This window comes from Panthera onca, chromosome A1, assembly GCF_046562875.1.
Source record: "Panthera onca isolate mPanOnc1 chromosome A1, mPanOnc1 haplotype 2, whole genome shotgun sequence".
NCBI lineage: Eukaryota > Metazoa > Chordata > Mammalia > Carnivora > Felidae > Panthera > Panthera onca.
Window position 1 is genome coordinate 145,512,794 of NC_138339.1, and position 14,625 is coordinate 145,527,418.

Consider the following 14,625-nt stretch of genomic DNA (forward strand, 5'->3'; position numbering starts at 1 on the left):
CATCAGCTCATAGAGGAATGTAACACATTGAAGAAGTAGGAAAGTTATGATTAGAACAGTTAAGGAGCAACATTATTGAAGCTTTAAGGAGAGGTGTGTAGGGACCAGGGTGGGGGGTGGGTGGGGGAAGAAACACAGCTCTCTGGGCCAGAGGAGAGAAGTCAGAACATGACCAACAACAGAAGAGCCCAAGAGGACCCCCCCCCCCCCCCGCCCCCGTGTATTATGGAGCCTCGAAAGCTGCCCTGTGCCTGCAAAATGGGTCCTTTCCATACACCACCCTGCCCACTGGTGCTGAGCCCAAGCTCAGCACGATGCCAACCTGCTTAAGGAAAGTGGCTTCACTCCTGTAGTAAATCTTGTGTTTGTGTCTAATCCAATTATCGCTGGCTGATTTTGTTTTTGGGGGAAAACTCAAGCCCTTATCGCTTTCCTCCTTTCCGAGGAAGATAAGAGACAGCCCACAGGGGAGTAATAGACCAGGGCAGACTTGTTAAGCCAAGTATTATTTTCAAGGGAAGCAAAGATTGTCAGGTATGAATGAAGCAGGGAGGAGACCGGGAGGCCATTTCAGCCCCCGCTTCCTGGGGGAGCTGCTATTTTAAAAAGAAGTATAAAATGTGAGAAACATGCGCTGAAGGCTTAACTCGGGTAATGAAACGAATTGTTGGAAAAGTGAGTGAGTCGTAACTAAGGGTGTTCATGCAGTGCTGGCAAAAATGATGCTTTTTTTTTTTTTTTAAATTATGGGAAAGTCGAGTATCAGGAGGATATAGAGATACAATCGCCCTTGCACACTTAGAGTGTTTAAAATACAATCCTTGTATTTGTTCTCATCTCAGAAGCGCTGGGCTTGGTCTTTGTTACCTATTGGGTTTCAGGAAGGCTGACTTGAGACGCGGCGTTGCCATTTTCTGGGCTCTCATTAATTTTTTTTTTTTTTTTTTTTCCGGCGCTGGCAGGCTGATCCTTTGTTGTTGCCTCCTCTGCATTCATCCTCTCTGCCCTCGCACCTCCAGACAGTGTGATGGTTTTTTTTTTTTTCCCCCCAGTCCTCGCGCCAGGAGCTCCGGAAGGCCACCTTCCCCGGCATCCGAGGAGGCACCGCTCTCACCATCCCGAGGGCGGAGGGGGGGGGTGTCGTTGGGCTGGGACCGCGCCACGCCGGGAGCGGACCCGCTTTTGTGTCGCTGTTTGTCTCCGCAGCCGCTCGACCCCGGGCTGGAGGCGCGCGGGCCGCGACCCCCGAGGAGGCGGGGCCTCGGCGCGGGGCTCCGCCTGGTGTGCATTTCACTGCCGCTGCCGCCGCCCTGGTTTGTTCAGATACTCCGCCCTGCCCCTGCCGCTGCACCCAGATCCCAGGACGCGGCCGCCCGGATCCCTCTCGGGCCTCGAGCCCGCCCAACCCCGCTTTGGGCTTTTCCCCGAGCTTGCTGGTTTTGCCTCGTTAACCGCATCCTGGAGCGGCGCTTGGCAAAACTCAGACTAAAAAGAGAGGGTGGGGGGAGAACAAATTCGATGCACCCGTCCGGGTCCTCCAGAGTTTGTGAAGGGTCGTAACCATGACCGAGTCGGGGGAGATAAGTGAGTTTGGCTACATCATGGAATTGCTAGCCAGAGGCAAGGTAAGTGCTGGGGCGCGCGGTGTCGCGGCCTGGGCCCCCACCCCGGCCACTACCTGGCCTGTCACTGTGGGCGTCCCGGTCCCTTCCAGCGCCCGCGGAGGGCGGGGACCGGAACCCCGGGTCCGCGCTCCCAGCCAGGGCGTCCCAGCAGCTGCAGAATGCAAAGTAGCCGCCTTTTCTTTATCGCGCCGCATCTCTGAAATGAGCCAAGGGGACTTGGCCAGCTGGGCGACGGCGGGGGCTCCTGGGACGGCGAGGGGCGCGAGCTCAGCTCCGGGAGATGGAAAGGAGGGCGGGGCGTTGGCCTCCGGGGGCGCTCCTCGACGCCCCCAGGACTGCCCAGTCGTGGTGACTTCGAGTAGGTGACCTCGAGCGTCCAGGCGCGCAGCGCGGAGCGGAGCGGAGGGTCGGACCAGCGGGTGGACAGTCGGGAGGCGGGACCGGGTTCAGCGCGCAGTGCGACCGTGAGGCGGGTAAAAGGCAGAACCCCAGTTCGCAGGCCCTTGGCGTTGCCAGCCCTCTTTCCAGGTCCGTAGGCGCTGCCCGAGGCCGAGAGCATTTCAAGCAGTCTGCTTTTGCAGGGGAGGCTGGGGGGGGGGGGGGGGGGAATGCCAAGGAGCCGGATTTCAGGCAGGCACCTGTCCGGGAGCCCGTTCGAAACCCGGGCTGGCGCCGTCGGTGTTGCCTCGCGACCACGCCCTCGGCCGGCCCCGGTGGCGCCGAGCCTAGGCAGAAAGCTTGGAGGCAGGCTGGCCTCCGCGCTGCAGCCGAGAAACTGCCCAGGGAGGCACCTGAGTGCTTTGCCGGCCGGCGGTGTCGGGAAATGCAAAGCTGAGCCAGGCGCGCTCAGCCGGGAGTCGCAGCCGGAGAGAGAGAGCGAGAAACGGCGCCTGCCTTTGCCCTCTGCACCTGGAATTTCGATAGGTGCTGGCATGAGGGAGAGAAGGACTTCCTGCGCGCAGCCTTCAGAAAGGAGGATGATCCCGCAGCCCTGCTGTGAGCATCTGAAACTTCGGGCTCACACCTCACCAGCCCCAACTGCGCCAGGTTTTAGCTTTCAGGGCAGGCAGTCCCAAGGCTCCGCGCCGGCGCGGGTCCCCGCACTCCCAGATGAAAGCGTCCCGGGGGAACCGCGCGCCTCCCGGGATTCTCTCTCCCGTTCTGCAAACACGGAATACACTCATCTGAAATAGAATGCTGGTTAACATCTCCAAGATAGAAGCTGTGCTTCGGGCCGCCCCCCGCCCCCCACCGTTGACACCCGGGGCCCAGAAGTACACGTGGAGGACCCGCTTTCCACTTTTCTTTCTACCCTGGGCTCTAGCCTGCACCTGGAAGGGGCCTCCGGCGCGTGCGTGGGAACACCCGGGCCACCACATCCAAGCTTCTGTCGCCCAAGAAGCTTCAACCTTGGCCACCCGCTGGGCCTAGGGTGCGTACCACAGCCCGCTCCACCCCTTGGAGGGCCCACCCTGGGAGGAAAGGAGAGGGCCAGAAAGAAGGAAGCGCCGCTTGGAAGGAGGAGACTTGCAGCCAAGGGGTCAGAACCCGGCTTTCTTAAGTGCACCGCAGGATCCAGGCTGTCCATGATCTCTGGGGGCTGGGGGTGCGGAGGAAGCAGGATGCCTTTTGCTGATTGCAAAATAAATGGACCGCTCTTGATGGGGAGGAGTGGGGTGATTGAGAGGTGAGTTCTTCAGAGGGAATCAGAATTGTATTCATTGGCTAATACTTTCCTTCAGTACAGGCCCAAACTTGCAGTTCTGAGAGAATAGCTCTGGGGCGGGCCCCAGGGATCTGCGTGTCGACACCCCAGGTGATTATGAAGCAGACGGATGAACTTCCCATAAACACCAAATAGGCAACTAAGGCAGCACCATTAGTGAATCCTTAACACTTACAATAAAACCAAAACCAAACGCTCAGAGTGAGCCACGTGTTCACACTGTTCTTTCTGAAATGAAACGGGGAGAGCAGAAGAACCTGGCTTCATCCACGGTGTCTGCATCGCTCAGTAGCCACTCACCCGCTCGCTAGGCCGACCCTGTACACCAGGCTTCCCGCCAAGCACCTGCAGCAAGCACATGAGCAGCGTTCTCCACCGACTTCCAAGGTTAGAGGCGTGGGTGTCTTTCTGAAAATCTCTGAGGTTGGGAACCAGGCTCTTGCTGTAAGAACTCAGGACAGTTCCGCCCTGGGCCTTTTTTTTTTTTTTTTTTTTTTTTTTTTTTGATGGGGTGGGGGTGGGGGATTAGGAGTAGCCTCCTACCCATTTCCCCTCAAGCTTATTCTCTGCCCACTGTCCTCATACTTCCCGCCCCCCACTTATGTGTGTGATTACACAGGATTGGGACACTGAATACCTCTGCGAGCATGAGCCAATGAATAGCAGACCGTTGAGATTCACTTGCTTTCTTTTCCTTTGGGAAGTTAGACCCCACTTTGGAGTTCAGACTTATAGTGTAAAGGATACTATGAAATGGCGCTAATGACACCAAGTCTCCCGAGTTAAAGGAGAGCAGAGGCCCATTATCTTCCTGCCCCCTTCACTCCCCTCCCCATCACTCTCCTCCACTGCCCTCCCCACCACACTTCCCTTCCCTTCCCTTCCTTTCCTTCAAAGTTGAGACCAACAGCTTGACCGTCATTCTAATTGCTTTTGCTTTTCTCTGATGGCTTTACAGCTTTACGACATTAATACGTGCTTGTTTGAGTGTAACAGACTTTACACAAAGTTTTACAGAGTAAAAAAAATGGCACTTCACTCCCACCTCCAAAACCCTGCCCCCCTCCTCCTGGGAGCTGCAGTGTCTTGTGTGTCTCTTTCCAATTAAATTAGCTTATTGTGTGTTCTCTGAACGTGTGTGTGTGGGGGGGGGGGGGGTGGGCGGTGAGGCCACATTCATCTGAGGGTAACCTAAAACCTGCATCACAAACTTGATCAACCTATTTTGATCAGCTTATTTCACTCTCTTGTGATGACGACTTTAATATTTAATGGACACAGGATTCTCTACCATTGTGGTCTTTCTGCTCAGCAAACCATGACCTGGAAGTATAGTTGATGCCTGTGATAATTCTCAGGAGGCTTAAAAATCAACGTACATGGACCGCCTTATATTTCACTCTCAGAGACATTTGTGCCACTTCTGGGAGATACTTTTTGGGCTTTTGTTTGTTTGTTTTTGTCTCTTTTGTATCTCATCCCTTTGGACTAAAATAGACCTTTCCAAATCTGTGGTCCATGTCCAGGATTACTCAAAGCAATATTTTCAAAACTTTTGGGCTCTAGAAGGGTTTGGCTTATTAATTTTTTTTTATCATCCTCATTCACCTTTTCCCTTCACACCATCACACACTCTGGAACCATATAATGAAGATTTGATGACAGTGGAAGAATTGTCCATACAAATGGAAGAATTTATATTTAGGGTACCTCTTTATATTTAGACAATTTAACACATTTATATTTATGTATAAATAGTCAGAAAGTACTATTTGGTTTTTGTTTTTTTAAAGTTTATTCATTTTTGAGATTTGAGAGAGGCAGAGCATGAGCAGGGGAAGGGCAGAGAGAGAGAGGGAGAACAGAATCCGAAGCAGGCTCCAGTCTCTGAGCTGTCAGCACAGAGCCCGACGTGGGCGTGGGGTTCGAACTCAGGAACGGTGAGATCATGACCTCAGCCAAAGTTGGACGCTTAACCAACTGAGCCATCCAGGCGCCCCTAGAAAATGCTACTTGTTTTTCCCATAGTTCAATAGTTCCTGTTCAGACACCTCCAAGGAGTATAATAGTTTGAGCAGAATAAAAGCAGCTTTGGAAAGCTTACTATTTAACTTTGATAGAGAAACGGCGATGATTCCATTATCTGGTGAATTATTACTTTTAATTTTGAATATCTCTGAAGCATAAAAACTACAAGAACTTTCATAAGCACAAAATTTACTGTGAAACAAGAAGATACTTGTATTCAGAAAGAATTAGGTTTAGAAAATCCTCAAATCTAGACTAATGGAAAGTCTTAAAACCTCTCCCGGGACCAAAACAAAAATACCACCAAATGATCTGTTTCAGAAGGCTCAATAGGTACTTGCTCACACAACCAAAATCTAAACTGGGTGATAATGCTAAGGTTGGGTCCACTGCAAAGTATTCTTTAAAATATTTTTTTATATCCTGGGATAGGGTGAAATGTGTGCGTTGTGGGGGGTAGGAAAGGCAAACAGAAAATTCAGACTTTAGCAATATATTTGCAAAGTAGCCAATTTCACAAATATAATTTTCCTGTTTTTTTTTTTACTTGTTCAATAGATAATTTGAAAAAAAAAAGGATCTTAAACTACTTAGTCATATAATGCTTAAATCGTATTTTTTTGTGCAACTGTGAATTACATGTTGTATATTTATCTGTGGGCAGTGCAATAGGGATGCTGGAGGGAGACTCAAATTTGAATCTCAAGGTTCTTTGGTATCTGGTCATGTGACCTTGAGGGTATTACTTAATCTCTGGTTAAAGGTGGAGAGCCCTGTCCTGTCTGAAGGGAATCATACCTATTCACAGTGTTACTGCCAGGATTAAATGAGTATTTTACAGAAAGTTCCTAATACTGTTCTTGGCACACAGTAGGCTGTTAAGTGAAAGTTATTACCTCTAGCTGCCATGACAGCAGAGTTTGGTTTTGAGACAACTTTATCCAAACTGTGATTACTAACAAGTGGAGATGGGGAGTTGCCAGCCAGATAAAATACAGGATATAGAATCACATTTGAATTGCCGATAAACAACAAACAATTGGTTTTTAAAATTTTTTTAAACATTTATTTTTGAGAGATAGAGTACACAAGTGGGGGAGGGGCAGAGAGAGAGGGAGACACAGAATCCGAATCAGGCTCCAGGCTCCCAGCTGTCAGCACAGAGCCCGACATGTGGCTTGAACCCACAAACTGTGAGATCATGATCTGAGCCAAAGTCAGATGCTTAACCCACTGAGCCACCCAGGTGCTCCAACAAATGATTGTTTTAATAGAAGTAGGTCCCTTGCTGTTTATGGAGCATACTTACACTAAAAAAAATTAATTATGTGTCTGAAATTCAAACTTATCTGGGTGCCCTGTGTTTTTGCTAAACCTAGCAACCCCAAGTGTAGGAATAACGTGTAGTCCAAGGGGACCTGCTAACAACATCTAAATATTGTTGTTCACCTCAAGTTGGCCAAGGGGGACCAGCCAGTTCACTCCTGCCATTAATGGAAAAATGTCTGCCAGAGAGATGCTGTGTTTTTCTCATCAAATTTCAAATTACTGGGCTGGTGCTGTTTAGTAGGGAAGTGTCTATTGGATTTTCTCTCAAACAGACAAAAGCTTAAAAGGGAGGGAAGATAAGGCTTATAAGACATCAAACATTAATGTACGAAATGAGAGTATGTAATCGTGTTAAACTGAGCGGAAAGACTGTAAGTGCCAAAGGAGTTCAGAGTCAGGAGCTGATCAATGAAAACGAGACCAAGGAGGGAGAAGGGTCTAGATCTGCAGCTTGAAAGATGAGGAGGAGTTGGCTGGGCAATGGACATCTGAACTTCCGGCCTCCCTGGCTCTTCTCCCCCGAGGTTGTTCCCATAGAAACACTTTCTGACAGGTAAGCTTGGCCTGTCACAGGCTTGGGTCAATGATTGATAACTGCCATTCATTGTCCTTTGCCTGTAACCTCTTGATGCCCACTGGCGTAGATAGTGCATGTGCCAATCTCCTGGGAAGCCCTGTGATTTACGTCATTGCTGTCTTGTTCCTAGGGACTCTTCATTTTGTACCCAGGTTGTCCATTGACTAGGAGTCCCCAATAAGGGGCAAGGTGGAGGAGGAGGTGGCCGTATCGCCTAGTTGCGACTTCTTGTTCAGCACATGTTAATGGAATGGCACCCTGGCTGTTTGATCTCAGACCAAACAGATTAAGAGCCAGTGGTGTTGCACGGTACTGACTGAAATATGCACCATGGTCATTAGGACCTGACTGTGCCAGGAACTTAATCTCCTGTTGGGTATTAGGAGTCGGTATGGAAAGAGACCAACCAGGTCAAGTGTAGTGGATAGCCTAAAAGGTAACAGGTTTACATTTTAAATGTCAGGTAATGAACACTTACTGAGCCTCTCTCCTTTACCAAACCTGAATGGTGGTGGTGGTGGTGGTGGTGTGTGTGTGTGTGTGTGTGTGTTTGGGAGTGGCAACTGCTGGTAGCTGAACTAGGAGAAAATTGACAACATCCTTCCCTGACCTTTTGGGCTTGATGAAATATATAGATGCAAGACAGCTCATGCCTCTGTGATAGAAGAGCCATTAAGCAACACCGGATGAGATAATGTACGCAAGAGTGCTGAAGGCCTGTGAACTTGGTGGAGGCGGTGATAGGTATGGAGTAGGCTTCCTTGTGTTGAACTTTGACCTGTATTTTATTTTAATTTTTTGGTGTTTATTTATTTTGAGAGAGAGAGAGTGGGAGGAGGGGCAGAGAGAGGGAGACAGAGAATCACAAGCAGGCTCTAGCAGGCTCTGCGCTGTCAGTGCAGAGCCCAGTGTGGGGCTCAGTCCCACCAACTGTGAGATCACGACCTAAGCCAAAACCAAGAGTTGGTTGCTTAACCAACTGAGTCACCAGGCGCCCCTGACCTATATTTTGAAAGAAAGTATTGGAGAGGTGCCTGCGTGGCTCAGTCATTGAGAGCCTCACTCTTGGTTTTGGCTCAGGTCATGATCTCAGGGTTCAAGAGTTCAAGCCCCGCATTGGGCTCTGTGCTGAGTGGAGCTGCTTGGGATTCTATCTCAATCCTTCTCTCTCTGCCTCTCCTCCACTTGTGTTCTCTCTCAAAAATTAATTAATTTAAAAGATAAAGTATTGGAAAAGGAGGTGCTAGGATACTCCAAACTAGGAAGGGGTAGGTACCCACAGGAGGTATGTGCAATGCAAATCGGGAGAATAATGATTTAAAAAACAAAATACAGATCACTCGTGTCCTTCCCACTTAAAAGCCTTCAAAAGCTTCCCAAAGTCTGCAGAAAAGATGCACGGCATTCAGGTATACTAGACTCCTTTTGTATTATTGCAAGTTTATCACCCCTCCCGTAACCCTTGTCCCCCAACACACAAACATTTAAATCCACTCGCATGCACATATACCCCTCCTGTTATGGTCCTACACTACGCTTCTCAGGGTCTAGGACCACAGCTTTACGCTGTCCCTGTGGCAAATGGAGCAATAAGGACAGAGAGACCTGAATGGAAAGTCATCTGTAAATACTTAATGGATAGGCTGTTTCTGTAATCTAGGCACTGGTAGCAGAGACTCAGGGTGGGCAGGGGAATTGGCTGTAAGGATGAGAAAGGACAGGGATCTGAGAAGAAACCAGAGGATTTGAAGCCTGACCAGAGGTAGAGGGGAAGGAGAGAGGAGGCTTTAAAAACAACAACAACAACAACAAAAAACCAACCAAACCCACAGAATTTTAACTTGAGGAACTGGGAGAGATCTTGGTATGCTCGGTAAGTGGGAAGCTAGAATGTATGGGCCAAGGGGGGGGTGGGTAGGGTGGGGTACAAATGACTAGAAAAGTGGGTAGAATGGTTTAGAATGGTGGTTTTCATATTTGGCTATCTTCCTACTAATACACCCCCTCCCCCCTTAAGCTTTTCAAAATTTATGGGTTAATGGTTTAAATGAATATGGATCAAAATCTGTATGGATTAATTATGTAAATTGCATTAAAAAGTTTCCAGAATTAGGGGCGCCTGGGTGGCTCAGTCGGTTGGGTGTCTGACTTCGGCTCAGGTCATGATCTCATAGCTCGTGGGTTTGAGCCCCAGGTCGGGCTCTGTACTGACAGCTCAGAGCCTGGAGCCTGCTTTGGATTCAGAGAGAGAGGGGGTGGGGGGGGAGAGAGAATGAGTCAGGGAGGGGCAGAGAGAGCAAGGGAAACACAGAATTCGAAGCAGGCTCCAGGCTCTGAGCTGTCAGCACAGAGCCTGAAGCTGGATTTGAACCCACGAACTGTGAGATCATGATCTGAGCAGAAGTCAGACGACTTCGACTGAGCCAGCAACTGAGGCACCCAGGCACCCCTGCTTTTTACTTTTGTAATACAATTTTTAGAAATCCTTCCTCATCAGTACGTTCATTTCAGCTGCTGTGCAGTATTCTACGGTATGGTTGTACATCATGGATGATAGATAATATAGATATTTCTTTAAATAAGGTTTGAACAAGGACTTTGTACATGTTTTTGTGCACACATGCAAGTCTTTCAGTAGGAATTTTTTTTTTAAGTTTATTTATTTTGAAAGAGACAGTGTGCACAAGCAGGTGAGGGGCAGAAAGAGAGGAGAGAATCCCAAGCAGAATCTGACTCTGGCTCGATGCCATCAAGCTTGAGACCATAACCTGAGCTGAAATCAAGAGTCCAAGAGATGGATGCTCAACCGACTGAGACACCCAGGCGCCCCCAGTAGGACAATTCTTAAAGGTGGAATTGCTTAGTCAAAGGTATACGCATTTGACATTTTTGATAGGATGTGCAAAATTTCCCTTCCAATAAGCTGTACCAGTCTACAGCGTCACACACAAAAAGCTTGAATGTACCTACTTCTCCACATTCTTGCCAAATGTATTAAGATTATATTTGAACTTTGGGGCACCTTGGTTGGCTCAGTCGGTTAAGCCCAACTTCAGTTCAGGTCATGATCTCCCAACCCTGGGTTCAAGCCCCACCACCGGCTCTGTGCTGACAGCTCAGAGCCTGGAGTCTCCTTAGGATTCTGTGTCTCTGTCTCTCTCTCTGCCCCTCCCCTGCTCGTGCTCTCTCTCTGTCAATAAATAAATAAATAAATAAATAAATAAAAATAAACATTAAAAAAATTTTTAAAAAGATTATATTTGAACTTTGAGAATCAGGTGGAAAATGCTATGTCATTGAAGTCTGATTTGCATAATGGAGAGCTTTCAAATTTATTTGTGGCCAAATATTGTCTATACAAGTTTAATCTTTAGCTCATGTTAATGAAGTCTTCTCATCTCTTTTACTCAGTTAACTAGTTCGTTTTGGACCAAAGTGCTATTCAAGTGGGCTGATGTGAGGTTACAGCCAGAGGAGAATAATTTAACGCAAACAACAGTATTAAAAACAAACACTGATTTATGCTTTTTAATGGCTGAGTCTTTAAAAAGTATATGGGGACATGGTGTGGTACATGATGTAGGTAACCAAATTACGCGGGTATTTGTTATTTTCCTCATTTCCCTCCTGATTAGGACGCTTCACAACCTGGGGGAACGAAGCAGTCTCAACTCAAGCACGCGGGGCCACAGACAGGGCATTAATCCGGATCAGACTAGTCCAGGCATTGCTTGGCAAGGCGTTCATCCTCTCTACACCTCCTCATCTGTAAACTGAGGGTTTTCCACTAAAGACAACCGCTCTAGCCCTTTGCTGTTCTTGTCTACACTGCCACCCCAGTATTTAATCGCCGGGTTGGAGAAGAGGCTACCGCTGCTGACCGTGCTGTGGGAAGACGGCGGAACTTTTCACACGGAGAGACTTCTCCCAAATAGAAAATACGTGGGAAGCATTTCAAAACCTAAACGGGATTCCTCTGCTGCAGCTCCAAGGTCCCTTCACCCAGCTGTTTAGGGCGCCCGTTTTCCCTGTCTCTACGTAAGGATGGAAATAGCCGGCTGGGAAGGCAGTGGCGTGATCCAGTAACACGGCTTCCAACCACCCCAGGTTAACCCGTTTTCGGTTCGCCGTGAAACGAGACAGAAGAAACGCGCTGGAGAGCCGCGGAAGGTGAAACCCGCGCTGCTGGTCCCTGAGCAGGCGAGGCACCGCGAGGGTGCGCAGGTGCCGGAGCCGCCCCGGACCCGCGGCGCCCCGCACCCCGCGTCCCCAAGGGGGAGCCGCAGGGCGGCTGCCGGGGCGGGGGAGGGGCGCTCCCGCGTCGCCGGCTCTGGACCCCTACCCCGCGCCACTTGGCGACAACGTGTTGTGCGTGCCAGCGCCGCGCCCAGGGGTGCCAAAGCAGAAGGAGAATATGAGTGATTCGTGACCAGTTAGGGGATGTGAAGTTCACCCGACGAATTGGGCCGGAAGAGAAGGAGGAAGAGCCGGGCGGGGACGGGGACCCGCTAGGGGAACCCCCGGCCCGGGAAGGGGTGGGACGGGCGGGTCTCGCTCCGGTCGTCTCCTCCGGCGCTCTGTTCTGCGGCGCTCCGTGCTATGGCACCGGGAAGGCGGCCCGGACCCGCCCTCGCCCCCGCCGACCGTCCAGAGTCGGGAAACGGGGCTTGTAGGTGATGCCTCACATCGCGCTTCACCAAAGCGCAGGGAAAGCAAAATGAAGGGCAGAGGGGCGGTGCCCGGCCAGCAGCCAGAGCTGCAGTCCGCGGATACTCTGCCGACCGCTCCACCCCGGCCCCGCCCTCCGCCTCCCTAGCCCCCTCACTTCCGCCCCTCCGAGGCTTCCTACAGCGTCTGGCCGCGTAGGCGGCGGCCACCCGGGAAGGGGCGAGCGGCCGAGGGGGCGGGGCCCAGGCGGTGGCGACGGCGGAGGGAGCCCGGACCTCGGCGCGCGCCGCACTCCCACCCCGCCGCCGCCCGCGGCCCCGCCCCCTTTGTGCGGTGGGCGCTGTTGCCCGGGCGACGGCGCCGCCCCGCCCCGGTCCCGCCCCTCGGCGGCGTCCGCGCCCCGGTCTCCGCGCGGCCGCCAGCCCAGCCGCAGTCTGCAGGAGCCGCCGCCGCAGCCGGCCGCGCGGCGGGATTCCGGGGCCGTCGCAGGGAGCGCAGCTCGGCTCTCCGCGCGTGTGCTTTCGCCCGCCCCGCTCCTCGCCGCGTCGGTCCGCTGGCCGGGTCCGGCCGACCAGCTCGCCCTCTGGCTCCGAACCCAGGCTTCCCGGCCGCCGCAGGGACCCGCCCACCAGACCCTGCCGGGGCCGCCTGCCTGTTTGGACCCTGCCGTTGATGACACCTGGCAGGAGGCTACTATGGAAGGGGATGGTTCCGAAACGCTGGTGAGTGGGCGACAGGAGCCTCCACCTCACGCTTCCCTGGCGGCTCGCCGGGACGCCCGGGTCTCTCTCCTCCGCCCTGAGCCAGAGGGAGCCTCGCCTCACGAGGAGCGAGGGCGGGCGTGTGGTGGGTGGCCCCGCTTCCTCTTCGCCTTCCGCGCCCCGGGTTCCGCAATCCGGGGCGCCCCCTTTCTACGCCTCGGAGGGTCGGATCCCGGGTCTCCTGGGCCCGCGAGGGGGCGCCGCTCGGGTGCGGCGATCGCCCACCTGAGCACCTCGCGCAATCCGGGAGGGGCTCTTTCATGGGGTCCAGGCTGTAGACTTCATTCGCCTCCGGGAGTCGGGTGCCCGTCGCGGCGCGGGGCGCATGCCCCGCCCGTGTCGGGCCGTCCTTTGTCCCGGAGCGTCGCGGAGCCGGCGCCAGGACCCCCGCGGGCGCGGCCCACCCGGCTCGCGGTCGCGGCGCGCGGAGAGGCTCCTCTCCGGCTTCGCCAGCTTGCGCGCGGGGGGCGGGCTTGTCCTGGCAGCTGTCGGGGTGCAAAGTGTTTTTGTCTGAAAGGGTCGGATCGGCAGTTCTTTCCAACTTGTTAGTTTCCGGTCGAACCCCCAGTGATTTTCAGACAGCTTCATTGTGGGAGCCGCCACATCCCATTTCTCTTAATCAGGGTGTTTCCCTCGGTGGATGTAAAAACGGAAAACTCATTTTTTCTGTTGGATAAGAATTGTCTTGTATCTGTCGTGGGTAAAACGCTTACGTATCGCTTTATGGACCAGGAAGATGGAAATGATTTTAGATCTTCCAGCGGGAGGTAAACCTCCCATCAAATGAGAGCCTATTTTGGACACCCAGAATAATCCCCTTTGAATCTATTTTGGAGGCTCAGTTGGGTGTCACGTTCTTGGTGAAATGACATAGGACGTGAATATTCTATTTTCTTTGCCATGAAGTGTGGCTGTCTTCCAAATTTGAAAAAATCGTGACATGATGTGGGCTTTTATTAAATATTTATTGAATGATGCAGCAAGAAACACTTCAAAGACCCATCCACGGTGATAAAGGCATTTCAATGTGGTGCTGTTGTCACGGACTGTTAAAGCACTCAGTGTCACTTCAGGGGGAATACGTTTTTAATTAGTTAAACTAAATTAATTAACTCGATGTTGACGTTCTGTGTGTTTCCAGTAGTTGAAATGATTGCACGAGGTCTAGGAGTACTTTCAGATTTGACTGTAAAATGGTAGGGAGGCTGAATATAGATTCATAGCACCTGCAGTTTGGGAGGGGTGTGTGTGTGTGTGTGTGTGTGTGTGCGTGCGTGCGTGCGTGTGCGTCCGCGCGCGCTCGCAGGAACTACATATGAAAGGTTGTGAAAACTGGTATGAGGTCATCTAACCTTTGAGACTCCGTGTTTCTCGTGGAAAATAATGCACGCCTGTAGTATGGAGAGCACTTAAATAATGGTGCTTTGTAGTCCTCCCCACCCTTTCAATATTCATAAAGTGCTTTTAAGAGAACCACTTCCATACCCATCGCCAGGAGATGAAGCATTTTAGCTACATTATAGTTGCAGCCTATGAAAATTGGTCACATTTAATGTAGAAAATTGCTGATGGTACAGCTAGTAAATAGATTTCAAGGAAGCTTCCACGAACATACTGGCGAACCCAGCTTTTGCCGGCTCCTGTTATTTGCCACAGAGTTAGTGTGCCCAGGAGGAACATGGTTTCATTCTCAGTATGCCATGTTCTTCCCTTTTACTGTAGTGATCTACTTGTAGGATTTCTCAGATGTCCTAAATCAGTGAATTCATGATGATTTGAGTAACTTCATAACAGATGAAGTATTATGGGCCCCTCATATTTTGTGCTGATTATTCTCATACTTCAGTTTTAACCATGTCAAGTGTCCCTTCTGTTCTACGAGGTGGGGGGTGAGGGTTGATGGTACGGAAT

At 51.3% G+C, this 14,625-nt stretch overlaps 1 protein-coding gene and 1 pseudogene across 1 annotated transcript in view; both read left to right on the forward strand.

The window, feature by feature from the left end:
• Positions 1 to 1,140: 1,140 nt before the first annotated feature.
• Positions 1,141 to 11,250, forward strand: LOC132681671 (E3 ubiquitin-protein ligase TRIM36-like; annotated as a pseudogene).
• A 1,155-nt stretch (positions 11,251 to 12,405) lies between these two features.
• LOC132681670 (E3 ubiquitin-protein ligase TRIM36) overlaps positions 12,406 to 14,625 on the forward strand; it is a 32,353-nt gene continuing 30,133 nt past the window's right edge. The window contains exon 1 of the mRNA XM_060636346.2: positions 12,406 to 12,675. Within this exon, the coding sequence (XP_060492329.1) occupies positions 12,649 to 12,675 (27 nt within the window). The 5' untranslated portion in view covers positions 12,406 to 12,648. The remainder of the gene's footprint in view (positions 12,676 to 14,625) is intronic.